Here is a 16,962-nt window from a genome sequence, read left to right on the forward strand (position 1 = left end):
ATTGCTTACTTTATAGAGACTTTTCTAATTAGAACAATGCATAAAGACGGGCTGAAAGGTTCATATCTGTAAACTCAGCTATTAAGAATGCTGAGGCAGAAGGCTCACTTGAGCCCAGGAATAAAATATAGCTGCACTACATTTTGAAATTGAAGTTGATTTTCTTCAATGGAAGGGGATTTTCTTCAATGGAGTGACATTGGGTCTATCAACCACTAGGGTGTGTGGACCCTTATCTCTCTATGCCTTATTTCTTCAAAGGACTCTGGAGAGAGGGGAAAGTACACAATAGAATCCCAGCTCAACTCTGCAAGCTCGATTTTGACTTATATTAGGCTTCAAGAGGGTGAAGAGCCTCATGAATTTTATGTTTATCTATCAAGGTGCTGGGTGCTTTTAAAGTTAGTTGAACAAATTCACATGTCAGTTGTTTGCTGTTTTGTCAAAATCACAGATATGTTGGGAATTGCTCATGAAGGATTATTTTCTGGAAGCCAAAATAATGAAAAAGGAAATGGATTGTTGGTATCAACCCTTTTTAATAGGAAAATCAGAACTCAAGAGTGAGACAGGTTTTTTTCTGAGTTTCCATAAATTCCTTTTAAAGCAGGCTTGAGAGGAAAAGGGAACAGAGAAAAGGACCTGGGATGTCTAAGCTCCATACTGAACTGGAAAAAATGGAATGGTGTCAACACCACCTGCATCCCACATGGTGCTCTGTTTGGTTTCACGTTTAAAAAACTTTGCTTGTAGGTCTCTCACTGTGTTTCTCTACGGTTGGTAAAGTAACAGAAGTTACAAAAACAGAGTCCAAAGCACATGCGTTGGAGATCCCCACTGATGACATCCTGTGCTGAGGCCTCTGCAGTGTGGATACCCAAGCTCTGTGTCCCGTCTAGCTTCATTAATCCCACCCTATCTCCCCTAACCCTCCCCTCTTCAGCCCTCACTCCTCAGCTTCAGCATTTTCTTTCCCCTTTATCTAGTGTCCTGTTCATTTTTGAAGTCCCTGTGTCTCCCATGTTTGCAGACAGGAGTGGCATCTTCCTCTACCTCCGATAGACATTGGTGTTCCTTCTAATATTTACCCTATTGCTGTAATTTTTGACTCTCCACTCCCTACTCAGAGACAGGAAACTTCTTAAAGGAACAAAGTGGGCCTTTCTGCTTTTGATTCGCAGCCCCAGAGATAGTATCAGGCACAGAGAGAACCCTATCTTAAAAATCCAAAAATTATAAAATAAAATAAAATAAATTGGAAGGTGACTTTTACTGTAATATTTGAAATTATTTCTTTCAAGAAATTCATAATGAGCATTTGTTGTTTGTGATGGAGGGGAGGGTGCTGGAATATGGCTTTTGTTCAGTCACATACGTTAGAGAAAGTATTTACTTTTAAATTAAAAATATAATTTTGTTACTTTTTAAATCAACAAATTAGTTTTTAACCTTTTACTAAAGTAATATTATGCATTATAAATATTAAATGGTTCGAGGTTGAGATTAGTAATATTACCAAGTATGTATGTGCAAAATTTGTAAATAATACATAAATACATATACATCCAGAATTGATTTACTTTAGCTTACCTTTTATGATGTGTTGAGAAGTCATTAAAATCTAGCTTTTAATATGTATAGAATTCTGTTATAGCTTATAATATGATTTGCCAAAAAATTCAAAAGACTTACACATCCTGGTTTGGATATATTTTGCGTGAGTGTGTGTGAATGTGTGTGGGTGTGGGTGCGTGGGTGTGGGTGTGTGTATGATTGTGCACAAGAACTCACATGAGAATTAATGTGTTTTAACGGAAGCATTTTTTCTTAGTTTTGATAATCTCATAGATGTTTATATAGAATCTTGGTTGTCTTCATGCCCCCGTTACCCACTCTCATACACCTCTCTCTTTTCCTGGAAACTTTGTTCTTCTCAACAAGTCCTCCTGCCTCCACTTGAATGATTTTTTTTCTTTTTTTGACCACTGAGCTTTATTCAGGTTGTTCACATGAGCATGGGCAAGAGGTTATTGACTGGGACAGTGGAAGCCTATCACTGTCTAAACCTCTAAAAAAATGATATCCCTGCCTCTGGTAACCCTTAGTTGCCCATAATCCCTCAGTAAGAGATGGGAGCTTATCACCCCTCACCCATACATCATGAAATGGTGACAGGTCCATCCTGTGTAAGTCTCATGACGTTATCCACAACTGTGGTGAATTCATGAATGTACCAGACTTGTTATGTCCAGGAGACTCTGCTGCACAGCACACCTCTCCAGTCTGTCTCCTACATCCTTTATGACCATCATTTGTGATGCTCTCTGAGCCTTGTGGGGTCATGATCTAGAAGTCCCGTCCAGAGTCAAGCATTCCAAAGTCACTAATTCACTACATTATAGAGATAAACTTTCCTTTTTCTTACTTTTCTGTATGGAGGTTTTGTTTATAATGAATATGTATTAATTAACTCTTAAGAAACAAAATGTCTTTCTATTGTTATGGAATCTCTAAATTCCAGCTTCTCCCTGTCTGAGAGGAGGCTGCGTAGAATCATGATAATAACAAAGAAGATCAAGGTATTTTCTTACTATTTTGAATCAGAAGTGTTCAATCACTTTATGGGGAAGATCTAGAAAAGCATTTTATAACCATTAGTGCACCTATAAATGACAGCATGTTTGCCTCCTTATCTGAAATAATAAAGCTATTTAAAGCAATGAAACCTTGTTGCATGGTTTCCTGACTAGAGGGGGTCTCTGATGACCCTTGTAAGCAGTGCCCACACCCTTCTGAGAAAGCCAAGGAGAGAAGGCCTTCTCTTACCTATGACTGCAAGTTACACCCCAACCTTCAAGGACCTCCCCCTCAGTAAAAGCTGTCCAGTGCTTACTTCTAGTATCAGTGTAGTCTGAGCACCTACCTCATAGACTCGCTTCTCGTTGGCCTAATTCTTAGTAGCTTTAGGACTTTCTCTGAGACTTGGCTCATGTCAAGCATGGTGTCTGTCCACTCATCAGCTTAGGAAATAATTTCCTCTCAATCTCATGCAGCAAGGGATTGCATTTCCTCTACAGTAGCATATCCTGAGCGCTTCTGATACTGCGTACTCACTGTGTTTTTCCATCTCTCAACTATAGCCTCTTAAGTATGTCTCTCTACCTGACACATGCCTCCAGGGGCCCACAGTTTTATCCCTGCTCTCTACTCACCAGGACGGATACCCAGAGCTGTGGCTTCCATCAACCAGCATCTGCTCAGGTCCGACGATGTGGTGAGCTGCTGCCTTGACCTTGGAGTACCCAGCATCTCTTTCCGAATCAATGGACAACCTGTGCAGGGGATGTTTGAGAATTTCAACACAGACGGACTCTTCTTCCCTGTGATGAGCTTTTCAGCTGGGGTCAAGTAAGTGATGGCTGCAATTTCCTGGGAAGTGGCTCGGGCTTCCCTTCAAAACTTTCTTTCCCATCACCCTCTTGAACCGAGGAACCAATACTTTCTTTTAGGGTTTCATCTCAAAAGCCAAATTGCTCCCAAGAAAGTGATTGCAAATGGGCAAGAGGCAACCAAACTCATTCCCTCTACCTGCTTACTGAGTAGGTGCCTCCTACAGGGGTTATACTATGTACTCAGATAAAATGTGTGAGAAATCCTATGAACTGTGCATGTTTGTTATGAGTTCCTTGAAAGGAATAATTACAGACATTACAGAAAAAGTCACCTTCCATTTTATTTTATTTTATTTTATTTTATTTTATTTTTGGGTTTTTTAAAAATAGGGTTTCTCTATGTGGTTCTGGCTATCCTGGAACTCACTGTGTAGACCAGAATGGCCTCAAACTCAGAGATCTGCCTGCCTCTACATCCCAAATGCAAGAGCTCAAAGCATGTGCCACCACTGCCTGGCACACCTTCTAATTCTAGTGCTTAGCGCTATAATCACTGTTAATATGTTATTATAATCATCTTTTTGTTACAAATGTGTGTATACTTTCTAAATTGCAGTCACTGCAATATGAAGTATAATTTTTCACCCAGAAATAAGTAATGAGATTTTTCCTGACTCATTAGGTACCCTCAAAATTATTTTTATGGCCAAATAACCTTTCTTTATTTTGCTGTCGCATAATATAGCTATAACTTTAGTTCTACGTTTCCATGCTAATTCTATTTCTATTGTTACAAATAGCATTCTTACAGATACGTCTGCATATAACTCTGGTTTTGCATTGCTATTTTTTTCCTCTCAGAAGAAAGAAAAAATATATTATTTTTTTAAGCTGCAAATTTATAATGATGTGGCCAAATTGATATTGAGAAAAATCTCATGAAATCTTAGGAGTTTCTTGTCAATAATTGCAAAGTCTAAGATTTTTTTGAAAACCACAAATTTGTTCAGGGCATGTTTTGTAGCAAATGTAACCTGAGCAAAAATGGTAGCAAAGCTGTCATCAACAGAAATTCAACTGCTTCTCAACTTTTGACAACATAATTCCTATGAATGTTCATATGTTTAACTGCAGAGATATTTGTATGTCTGGATATTAGATACTGCTTCTCCTCTGGCTGGTGGTTCTGTTTGACATGTGTGCATGTTACACACAACCTCTTTCTTTTTTGAATGTTTATGAATCCCAAAGTCAAAAATGTATCTCTAGAAATTCCAGATAAAATATCTGGGCCTGTGATATCATTTAAAGCCGTATATTTGATGATCTGGGAAGATAAGTTCAGCTATACACACACACACACACACACACACACACACACACACAATTTATATTCAATCCCAAGGCTATATTAAAAAAAAAAAACAAAAAACAGGAGATTATGTGTACTTGTGATACCAGAGCTGAGATGGGGAGATGAACAGATCCCTGAGGACCACTGACCCAGTCAGTCCAACATACCTGGCAAATCCAAGGCCAGACATAGGAGTTCCAGTTTCAATCACACTTGTATCCATGGATACCGTAGAATAGTGCTACAGGAGCAGGGTAGGAGAACAGGAGCTTAGTGTGGACTGAAAAGCAGCCACTGCAAAGCCCCCAAGTAGGATTTTCAGAATGAAACCTCTGGCATGGGCTTCAGCACTCACGAAGATTAACAAAGCCAGACATGTCTGTGTATTTTCTGAGGAGAGATCATAATGGATTGAAGCAAAGGCCCTATGGTAGTCAGAAAACAAGTGTAAGTCACAGTGCACATCTTCCCAGCTCCATTCCCAAGGAGCAGAGAGACTACATAGAAGTCTAAGGCAACACACAGTGTGTCCTCCCTTTGGCTTGCTACCTTCTGTGGAGAAACAGGTGACTCTGAGAGGTCAGTCCTAGAAGCACATCTCTGCAGAGTTCATGTCCTCAGTTTCCTCCACTCACCCTTCCCCTTTCTTTTGACCAATGCCACTCACTGGCTCTAGATTATTGTTACAGAGAGAGAGAGCACTTACCTTCTAAGATCTCATTTAAGAAAACTATTTAGATTTTTAAATCATTATACATTATTTTATTAATATTTAATAATTTTAACTAATATTTATTAGTTTGATATTTAAATAAAATAAAACACATTTAATACAGATGTTTTTGTTAAAGTATTTTATTGCTTAAATTTTTCATACACTTCTATAATGTGTTTGATGAAATCTAACCCCATTCCCTCCTCTCCATCTCCACTACTATCTTTCCTAGTTGTATGTATTATGTTTTTATACTCACTGAACCCACTTACTTTTGCCTGTACATGCAGGAGTCTAGGGCCATTACTAGAAGATGGGCAGCCTCCCAAGAAGTTAAACAAAACGTACATTCTCTTTTCCAGCAACGATCAATCACCAGCAGTTCCTCAGCTAGAAATGGGACTTTGCCACACACCCCTACCTTGCTTCAGGTGTCATGCATTCAGTCACAGCCACTGTGAGGCAGTAGCCCCATCCTATGCAGACAGCACGGTCTCATTGTAGTCACCATTCCCTCCAGCTCTTCTAATCTTTCCACAGCCCCTTCCACCATGAGCCCTGAGCATTTGGAGGAGGGGTCATGATATAGATGCTCCATGTGTAAATGCAAATCTTCAGAGAGTGTCTCCTCCAATCGGCTGCAAGCTAATTGATTGTTCTGGGTAGTTCTCACTTAATGAAAAGTGCATATGCTTTTGCAAAATACATGATAGTAATGTGTGTGTGTGTGTGTATGTGTGTGTGACATGCATACTCATGTGTGTGTGAATGTGCATGCCTGACACAATGAATGTACAAAAGTCAGAGGACAACGTCAGGTGTGTATCAGTCCTCACCTTTCACCTTGTTAGAGACAGGGTCTGTCTTGTTCTTTGTTGCTGCTTGCATTAGATTAGCTAGTCTGTGAGCTTCCGTGGATTCCCCTATCTTTACATTCTATCTCTCAGTTGAGGCATGCTGGGATTAAAGATGCTTGTGCTACTACAACTACAACATCTTTTTGTGGGTTCTAGGCATCTGAATTCAGGTCATCAGGCTTGCTTACTGCGCACTTCACTCATCTGAGCCATATCCTAATTTGGTAATTCTCAGTCACTACTCATCCATCAGAGTCCTTCAAAGCAGTGGGAGAGACTTATATTTGATTTGGGTGGGCCTTGCCTTGGAATCTTCTCTTGATGATGAACTCAGAAAAGGTAAAGGAGTGGGTCAATGGATGCTATCCATATTTAGAAGATATTTCTAGCATCTCATCGCCATGTCAGCAGATTGTGTAGCCTTCAGAGCACACTGTTAACTGAGAAATAAAGTTACAGGATAATCAATGAGCCGTTCGTTCACTGAGAGGATTTAACAAACTTGAAGAGTTCAGATGTGCATGTGCTGGCTCCAAGAGTCAAGAGCTTGGATCCAGGTGCTTTCACTCATAGCAACTGAGCAGATCACATGATGAAGAGCAATTCTAATGCCTCAATGAGAGTTGCACCTGTCCCTGAGAACACAATTGACACTAGGAAAGTTCTGTCTCTGGGTCTCATGACAGGGTATGATCACAGAGAGGTGATCACTACACATATATGTTTCTGCAGTACATCATCATATGGTATCATTGTTCCAGGCTAGTGCTGGCCTCATATTGGAGAGCAGTCAACTGGCTATTTTCAATTATGAGTGAATGGTTTCAGTAAACAACACTTACTTTTACATCAACTTGTGAAGTATAGTTTGGTACTAAAATCTGCCACTTCTTGTAGCATGTTAGTTCAATAATGCAAAGAGAGGCCAGGATATTAATTCTAGGTTAATTAAAATGTCTTACTGAAAATAAGCATGCTTAGCATATATTTTAATGTTTAAATTGTCATTTCACAGCATATTATAAAACATGTGCTTGTTATTTGGCATTTGTCCAAGATAGAAGTAAGGTGGTGTGGCCACCTAAGAAGAGACTCTTATTTCCCAACACAGGATCCTTCCTAATTGTGTCTCATGCTCATTTTAATTTGTGTGTGGTTTCTAAATTAGATTTCTCTTCCACAATTCCATTACCTTCTACTCAGTGATCTTTAATGAGGTCATACTCTTGAATTTTTTTAATAATTGTTTGTATCATTGCAAACTGTGTTGTTAATTACACCTGATTAGGATGTCCCTGCCAGCAATCATGGAAGAGCAAAGTGCACAAGGAACAAAAATCTTTTTCAATTAGATTTACCCATGGTGAAGTCAATGGCCGCATGAGTAATTACTGACAAAATGCACAAATCAATATATGCTCCCCTGCCTAACTGTTAGGATGCTGCTCTGGCTTTCTTCTCAGTGGGGCCTGTTTGTGGGTAGTGTTACAGTACAATGATGTGATAGGGACCATCCTGGTCAGTGCAGAATTGAAGATGAGCATATGTACTGTGGAACCCATCCAAAATCATCAACTATTCTGATGCCAAGGAGCTTTTGTTAAAAGATGACATCATCCTTGCCCCTCACCTGTAAATAGCTCCAGGGCATGAATCACCAAGATGGCATAATTCAAAAGGCCATAGTTAATACTGAATTTGGGGTGTTCTTTTGTTCTAAAAATACTGAGTTATTTACTCTAGTAGAATATGTTTTATAGCTGTACATTCCCCTTTGGATGTATTTAATCATCTTATATAACTGTTACCAGCCCTTTCTAATTAATAATAAAAAAAAATCCAAAAACTGTTGGTGTCTGTAGTTGCTGTTTATTTTCCATTGGTATCCACCAGAGTTGGCTAAGATTCAGATAACTGACAGCTTAGCTATTTCCAGCTTGCTGTGGTCAGTGCTGTGGAAATTATTGCTGAGATAAATATACTGCTGCAGAGAACAAGATGAATGCTGGCTGGCTTGCCCTGGGCTTCATCACTCTCAAGCCCGTAAGACTATGAGTATGAGAATGTCCATAACTCAGATTGTTCTCCAGTCTTAGCATTACAGACTAAAGATGCAATTATGAATCATGACTTATAGATTAAACTCAGGTCAGCAAAAGCTTGCTAACAATCCCTTTGGACTACTACCCCAGCTCTTTTGAAGGGTTAAATAGGAGCTGCAAGATTGAGACATCTGGAAAAACTAGAGTGCCTCTCCATGCTGGTTACATAGTTATGGAGGATAACAGTGTTGCACGATGAAAGAAAAAACCTAGGCATTTATGAGCATGGCAAAGTCTGTCTTCATTTGCACTGTGTTTTTGTTCATGGATAAGTCATTCAAACATGACAAGAAGCATCCTCATTGTTTCTGCGAATTAGCAGCAAAAACTCCAAGATGAGAACCTATATGCTAGTGGCGCTCTTCCAGTATCATTTCTCTTCAGTTTCAAAATTTCTCAGGCAAATAAAACTTCTCCTACAACCTCCCAACCCCCCTCCCTTGTTTTTTATTTCCAGGAACCTAGGAGCAAAACACTTGCTTATCTCTGAGAGGAAGAAATTTTGATCTTCATAAACTCTTTAGGAAGAAAACAATCTTCCTAATATCTGATTTCAAGGAAGAACCTCAGAGAAATGGCACAATGCTTTAGTAGTTATATATATGTATGTATGTATGTATGTATGTATATACATATATATCTCCAATTTCATTAGCCAATCCAATATATATTATATAATATATATGCACACAATTTTAAATCTAGGCTCCATGTATAAGAGAAAGCATTCAATATTTTTTCTTCTTGGTCTGGCTTATTTCATCTACCATAACAATTTTTAGATGTATCTATTTTCTTAGAAAGTCATGATTTCATTGTTTTCTTTATGGATGCACAAAATCCCACTGTGTATATGTATAGCACATTTTTTGCAACCATAAGTTTTCTTGGCTGCTTTTCTAATAGTATAGCAATAAATGCAGGAGTTCAAGTATTTCTGTGGCGCGTTGACTTCCAGGCCCTTCTATATGTACCCAAGAGTGGAATATCTGGGTCATATGGGTCATATGTTGAGTGTTTTGAGAAGCCTTCAGACTCATACCATTTTGACTACACGAGTTTATGTTCGCACCAGCAGAGAAGAAGGGTTTATCTTTCTCCAAGTCCTTACCAGAAATCCTTGTTATTTTTATTTCTTATTACCCATTCTCACTGGAGTGACATGGGATGTAAAAACAGTTTAAATTCCCATAAAAATGTTTTTAAAGATTGGTTAGTGTAGGGGAAATCTGTGAATAAAGGATAACTCATTTTAATGAATGCAGTTCTTGAATTCTCTACTTAAAGGATCATTGGTAGAGGCTGAGAAATTTGATAGAAACTGGAAGAGAGAGAAAGCACCTATAAAAAAAGAAATTTATGTTTCAATTTTATGTTTTCATTTGTGAATGAAACAGAGTTTTTTTTTTAAGATAAGGTCAAGATTAAATGTTCAATAAAGAATTTATTGAGAGAAACAAGCAGGCACATGTAATTTCAGTTTCTATTTGTGAAAACTCATGCTCTGGACTTCTGACCCTAAATGAGTTCTTTTGTGGGTACTATAGCTTTTATTGTTCCTGGTAGGAATAAAAATCCTGGGTCCACAATTTAAATTCTTCTAATTTAAATTGTTTGGTTATACAGCAGAGTTGTAGCCAGTGAAGTTTCAAAAGCTCATCCAATTTATCCCTGCAATGAGAGTGTGGGCTAGACTCTCAGGAAACTGCCCCCTACCCAGTAAGCCAGCTCCTGTTTCAGAACTCTCTTGAGCTGAGTCCAGAAACACCTATCTATGAAATGTAATGCACTATGGAATTGGTAGAGTGGTCTTGTGGCACTGGACCACTGAGCGGCATTCATTATAACCACTACCTCTCTCACCATTTTTGTGGATTTGTTAGTCTCACCATGCATGGTGGACTCCCCTTCCATGATCTTTGGCATAGCCATACCTGCATGCTTCCTCTCGTGCCCTCCCACTCCTGCCCTACCTCTTCCATTCCCAGGCTTCTGACTTCTGTTCAACCATTCATCTCTATTGTCAGAGGTCCCTGGGTGAAGGGTATTGGCATATTCCTCTGCAGAGCCTGCATTTGTCCTTTCAGTGGATAGGCTCTGGAATAACTCTGACCAAAAGGCCAAATCTCTACTATACAGATGTTTCTTTCCTGCTGTGCTCTGTTAACTTGCTGAACACAGAAGATGTTGATCTGTTTTCTGAGAAGTTCCCATCAGGCAGCTTCAGATGGGTGGACAAACCTTCTGGGTCCTCTGCAGTTTTCTCTGCATGCGTCTTTTCCCTCTGCAGTGTGGAGATAGATGTAATCTGAGGCTGATAAAACTTTTTCACAGTTGTTTTGCTATATATAACCTGTGGAACTAGCCCAGCATTTCTCTCTAGAGTCTAGAGACACTGGACATCTGAATTATGGATTCATGGGTCTGCTTGTGGACCTCTGTTAAAATGTAGAGAATCCCCATCAATATTGTACTTCAATCTGGGGGTATAACTCAGTGGCTTACCTACCATGCACAAAGTTACAGGTTCAATGGGTTTTCTAGTACCAAAACGATAAAGATTCCATAGTTAAAGCAAGGTTGGAGCATTTTGTTTTCTTCTAATTGTTTTATTCAAACAACATGTTATTACTAGTCATTAGACCTCAGGCTGGATGTACTAGGACAGATATGGTTCCATTCTCCAGTATTGATTGGATCCTTTCCCACAAACTCTATCCGGCTGTTCCTGAGCAGTAAGAGAAGGACCAACAGCTGGAGGGTATGTCTGGGGCCTGTGCCTTTTCCGCCCTACCTGCTGGGGCCCAGGGGCTCTGGCCCAGCAAGAGTTCAGAAGCAGCACACACCCTTGACTCTGTCCACCTGCAGCACCACATATGATATCTGAAGATAAGTGCTCCTGTAAGCAATAAGCACTCACTCTTATGTTAATTTTTCATTTTACAATTCTTGTGGCCATTACAGGAGATACGATTTATAGCCAAATTATCACTCTCATTTTAATAATGGGGGCATAAAAACAGAAAGCATTGTTCTCTTTAACCGCTACACAGAAGCCAACCAGTCTTGATTTGTTATCTATCCAGCATATTTTAAAACACAAGAGAAATTTTCAAACTAAACATAACTGGAAAGAGTGCTTATAAATAATTAAATCTAGCTAGAAATCCACAGAGTGTGTGTTGCTATAGTCCACAGAGTAGTGAGTACCAACACTCTTGCTTCCTGGGCTCTCAGCCCAGTGCACATCCTAGAGGATGGGTCCTAGGTGAGGGGAGAAGGGTGGATAACTTCCCTTATTATTTCTCCACTCAGACAGATCCACCTCCATCCTGTACTTTCAACATGTCAAAAATACAATCCTTAGGCTCAACTGAACTGGGAAATTCTCAACAAATAATTTTGTGGTTTAGTCATTATTTCCAGAAGATTCACTAAATTAGTAACACTACAGCCTAATGAGTCAATTTTGTTTTAACGTCATAGCTCATATCCTTAATACACATAAATCATGCCCTGTTGTATAACACTCCATGTAGGCACACTCCCAGGGACAATTGTGGTTCTAATTCTATACTATTGTTGTTTACTGCTTTAAAATGGGGAAGTGGGAGGCCTTGTGTAATTTCTATAATTAATTTTAAAGCAGCATTTTATAAAAGGCCATTTCAATAATGTGCTCTTACTGGGAAGGGAGAAAAAGTAACATTTCTCACTTGAAGGGATTTTTACTTTCCAGATTCATAATTGGGATATTTCCACAATTGCAATTATGCAGCCAACACGGAGGCTTTCTTACATGGCTCCCCTCCCAGAATGCTCCAATTAAAGGAAGTGATGCCTGGCGCAAAGTATCCTGCCGTGAGAGCTTTGCTTAATCATAACCTTCTTCCACTTATACCACCCCCCTCCATACATCCACCTGCCACACCAGCGGTCCCTACCCATTCTAAATGCCAAACAAAACTGGCATCTGGCTGTTTAGATCACCTTGGTCCAAGCTACCCTCTCTTCCCTATGACTATTCCACAAGCTTTCTATTTGATCCCTAGCCCTCTCAGGGTAGAAGTGCTAGAAGAGTATTGTATTTCCTCACCTTAAACTCCATGGTAAGTTTGCTACTTAGACTAAAGCCAAACTCCTTGCCAGGGCATACAGACTGCTTTATGCAGCCCCATCGCTCGGATTTCTTCTCCCCTTTCTCGGGTTGATAATGACTTCCCCATAGCACTACTTAGTTTCCTCTCTTAGGGCCTTTGCACATATCCCTCTATTGAGACCCTCCTCCTCTACATCTTCAGCTCACTGAAGACTTCTCCACAAAGAGGCCTTTCTTGATGCCATCCCTAGAAGCCACTTCCTTCTCTAAGTTAGTTTACATATCCCTGATTATGCAGTTTATTAAGCCTATTTATCTGCTAGAAAACCTGCTTTGTGACACTAGGAACACTAGCTTTGTTATTTGTCCCTGAAACCCCACTGACAAGTCAGATGTGAGTTGTGTAGGCTTAGCCATTGTTTTTCAATGGAAAGAGGGAAGTCATGTATGAATGTTGAATTGCCAACACAATGTTTATATTGATTTTTCCTGTGTGAGAATATTAGTGAGCCTCCAAGGACTGTATATCTTACTATGCTTTAATTACTTAAAACTGTGCTCTATTTCTTTTGTTTTATGTAATTGAAGTTGATCTGCGAAAGCTGTATTTGTAGTCACCAGACTAGGATCATACAAAGCACCACTATCTAATAGTATCTTTTCCAGTGCTCCTTTCAGAGAAACTGAAATTCATCCACAACACTGGATAAAAATATTAAACTACCTTTTGTTTTACCTTTTGCTAACTAATGTCTGCCTACCATTACTATGAACCTCAAATGTTGGACCAAGGTAGTACCAGCATCCAGAGGCTACCTTTTGATTTATAATTGGTATTGTTAGAAATTGCTGTTATATCAAGTGTCTGTGTGGAAAGGATGGAGTGAGTAGATCAAGGTTGTGATTTAGAAAATGGATGGACCATACTGTCAGGCCTGCATGCCAACAGAGAGATGGTGCGCCTTAAGGAGTCAGTGATATCCCAGGGAGTAACTGTTTGCCCTTTTATTCTTCTCCTACCACCTACCACTGCCTTCCTATGGCTGCTCAGAGAACCACAGCCTCTGCTGTATTGAAAACTCTAGCATTACATATTTTGCCTGAACATGCAGCATTTACTAATTTATCCATGTAATTTTATTATTTTTTATTATATTTTTAACTAGCATGTGGATAATTTATCCCAAGTAAAAATATATGTTTCCATGGTGAAGTTTCAATTTGATTTTTATTGAGAAGAATCTTGTTATATTCTCAATATTATAGTAATGTCTACTGTAATGATCTATTGAGGTAAGGATGACCACCAAGTGATTTATGTGTAATATGACTTTAAAGAACATGTCATTGAAATTCGTTTGAGAATGGTGCCTGGACACTCAGTTCTCTGTGCTGTTATCTATATACATGTGGATATCTGCTGTGCTGAATCTAAGTTCAGTGAGTTCCCAATAGCATGATTTTGAGTGTGGATCAAAACTTTACTTGAGTAAAGTTTTCATATATTCATTTATTTGAGATAGGATACTTGTTGATCTTTTTTTAATTAGCTATTTCTTCATTTACACTTCAAATGCTATCCCAAAAGTCCCCCAGACCCTCCCACACACACATACCCCTACCCACCCACTTCCACTTCTTGACCCTGGAGTTCCCCCGTACTGAGACATATAAAGTTTGCAAGACCAAGGGGCCTCTCTTCCAACTGATGGCCGACTAGGCCATCTTCTGATACATATGCAGCTAGAGACACGAGCTCTGGGGGGTACTGGTTAGTTCATATTGTTGTTCCAACTATAGGGTTGAAGACTCCTTTAGCTTCTTGGGTACTTTCTCTAGCTCCTCCATTGGGGGCCCTGTGTTCCATCCAATAGCTGACTGTGAGCATCCACTTCTGTGTTTGCCAGGCCCTGGCATAGCCTCACAAGAGACAGCTATATCAGGGTCCTTTCAGCAAAATCTTGCTGGTGTATGCAATGGTGTCTGTTAAGGCTGGCCAGCGGCCCACGTGTCTGGGTTCTAGTCTGGGAGGCATCTTGGAATCTGGAAGAAAAGAGGGAACTAGGAGGCACGAGAAAGGATGGAACCAAGACATCAGTCTGATCAAGGTTCAATTTTACTATTTTGAGACACTGGGTTATGAAGAAGGGGGAGGGGCCCATTCCTGCCAAATCATCCTTGGAGTCTAGTTTCAGGTGACCACCTGTTGGCTCCAGAACAGCTAGGCGGCAGGTAGTAGCAGTGGGAGTGGCAGAGCGATAAGGTAGCAGGCTCCACCCCTGATGCTCTCTTAGTGCTAATAGTCAAACCTAATCAGCCAGATTTTAGGCTGAGGCGGGGAGGTTACATCTCCTCCCTGTTGTTAATATAAAAAAGAAAGGCTGGGCTGGGGCATAAAATTTATTTATGCTCTATGGATCTGCCTGAATTCTTAGGGCCTAGTGAAGAAACCTGTCTCAGTGGGATTTAGTGTTTGGAGGCTGATTATGGGATGGATCCCCAGGTATGGCAGTCTCTAGATGGTCTATCCTTTTGTCTCAGCTCCAAACTTTGTCTCTGTAACTCCCTCCATGGGTGTTTTGTTCCCAATTCTAAGAAGGGGCAAAGTGTCCACACTTTGGTCTTCATTCTTCTTGAGTTTCATGTGTTTTGCAATTTGTATGTTGATCTCTTTTTTTCTGCTGTCTTGAAATGACAGAGTACGCTTTCTGATGGGTGGTCGGCATGGAGAATTTAAGTTCCTGCCTCCCTCTGGCTATGCCCCTTGCTATGAAGCCTTACTTCCTAAGGAGAAGATGAGATTGGAGCCTGTCAAAGAATATAAGCGTGATGCTGATGGTGTAAGAGATCTATTGGGTACCACGCAGTTTCTCTCCCAAGCCTCTTTCATCCCATGTCCCATAGATACCAGTCAGGTAAGTCCAAATTGCAAATGACAGGCAGTCTTGGTAAGCACCTTGAGGTTGTGTCTAACATAAAGCCTGAACTTTTGAAGGATGCAAAGAAATATCCAATATTCTCTGAGAATCCATAGCCAAGTTGAATATATAAGAAGCAAATAAGTTATTTTTTAAAGGTCAAATGTAATAAATGCAGAATGAACAGTATGCATGTCCTTCAGGGTGGGATGTTTCTAAGAGCCTGAGAACAGATGGGATTCAATCTGGACCTTTATGAAGCTTAAATGAATAGGAGCACTGGGCAGTGATATAACAGCAGTAGAGGGGTTGGTATAACAGCAATGGGATGTTAGGGCTGGGAGTAGAAACATAAAGTAGGGACAAATGCCAATGTCAAATCTCACATGGATGGACAGTTGGGAGAAGGAAGAATATGGAGGTGGCAAGTTGGTGGAAATAAAAAGAGAGGGTATAGTGGGGACTGTATGGGACTGCTTAGCAAGTGGGTACTTTCTCCCAGTATCTGTGTTCTGGCAGAGGCACATTCATGTGGGATGATAAGGAACTTGCAGAAACTTTCGGCAGTTTTTACACACCAGCACCATTTTTTTAACTGTATGCATATGATTGTGCATGTATACTTGGGAGTGGTGAGTATGTGTGTGTGTTGTGTGTGTTTGTGTTGTGTGTGTACGTGTGTGTGTATGTGTGTAGGCCAGAAGAGTGACATCCTTAGGAAAGCCTTCCATCACCTTTGAGATAGATTCTCTCTTTGACCTGCAGCTTACCCATGAGGCAGACTGGCTAAACAAGAAATCTCATGGATCCTCACTAGTGCTGGGATTATAAGAAAATAGAATCATAGCATTTTTAAATGGATTTGGGGATCAATCTCAGTCCATTGTGTTAGCATTAGCAACTGATCCCTCTTCTCAACCCCACCAGTGGCATTTAAATCACTAATCTAGATGCTCTAGAGCAGTGGCTCTCCACCTTCCTAATGCTGCGACCCTTTAATACAGTTCCTCGTGTTGTGCTGACCGCTAACCATAGAATTATCTTCATTGCTACCTCATAACTATAATTTTGCTACTGTTAAGAATTATAATATCTGACATGCAGGATATTTGATATACTTCCTGCCTGTGAAGAATCCAGAATATCAGCATATGTTACTGTGGAATAGAATTTATTTTAAAATGAAGATATTGGAAATAAGCTGCTATAGAAAGTGGCCTTATCCTCCTAAATGAAGAATTTTCCAAAAGAGCTCACACATTTCTTCCCCGGGGAGACTGACCATTGCCACCAGAAAGTGTTCTGTCCCTTTATCCTCCTAAATGAAGAACTTTCCCAAAGAGGATTCACGGGGTTCCTTGATCAACCAATCCAGCCAAATGGGTGAGCTTTAGGCCAACAAGAGACACTGTGAAAGGGTTGTTCCACCCCTAAAGAGGTGGCAACCCACAGACTAAGGACTGCTGCTATAGAAATTAATGAAAATAGTCTTGCCTCTAAAGCACTTACAGTTAACAGCATACAT

The 16,962-nt window shown here is 40.0% G+C and overlaps 1 protein-coding gene across 2 annotated transcripts in view; it reads left to right on the forward strand.

The window, feature by feature from the left end:
- Ryr3 (ryanodine receptor 3) overlaps window positions 1-16,962 on the forward strand; it is a 569,960-nt gene that overhangs the window by 323,968 nt on the left and 229,030 nt on the right. For both annotated transcript variants that reach the window (XM_029469442.1, XM_085834580.1), the window contains 2 exons: window positions 3,216-3,408; window positions 15,218-15,434. In XM_029469442.1, coding sequence (XP_029325302.1) covers window positions 3,216-3,408; window positions 15,218-15,434 — 410 coding nt within the window. The remainder of the gene's footprint in view (window positions 1-3,215; window positions 3,409-15,217; window positions 15,435-16,962) is intronic.

Source organism: Mus caroli, unplaced genomic scaffold (genome assembly GCF_978045245.1).
Source record: "Mus caroli unplaced genomic scaffold, Mus_caroli_1 scaffold_2, whole genome shotgun sequence".
Classification (NCBI taxonomy): Eukaryota; Metazoa; Chordata; class Mammalia; order Rodentia; family Muridae; genus Mus; species Mus caroli.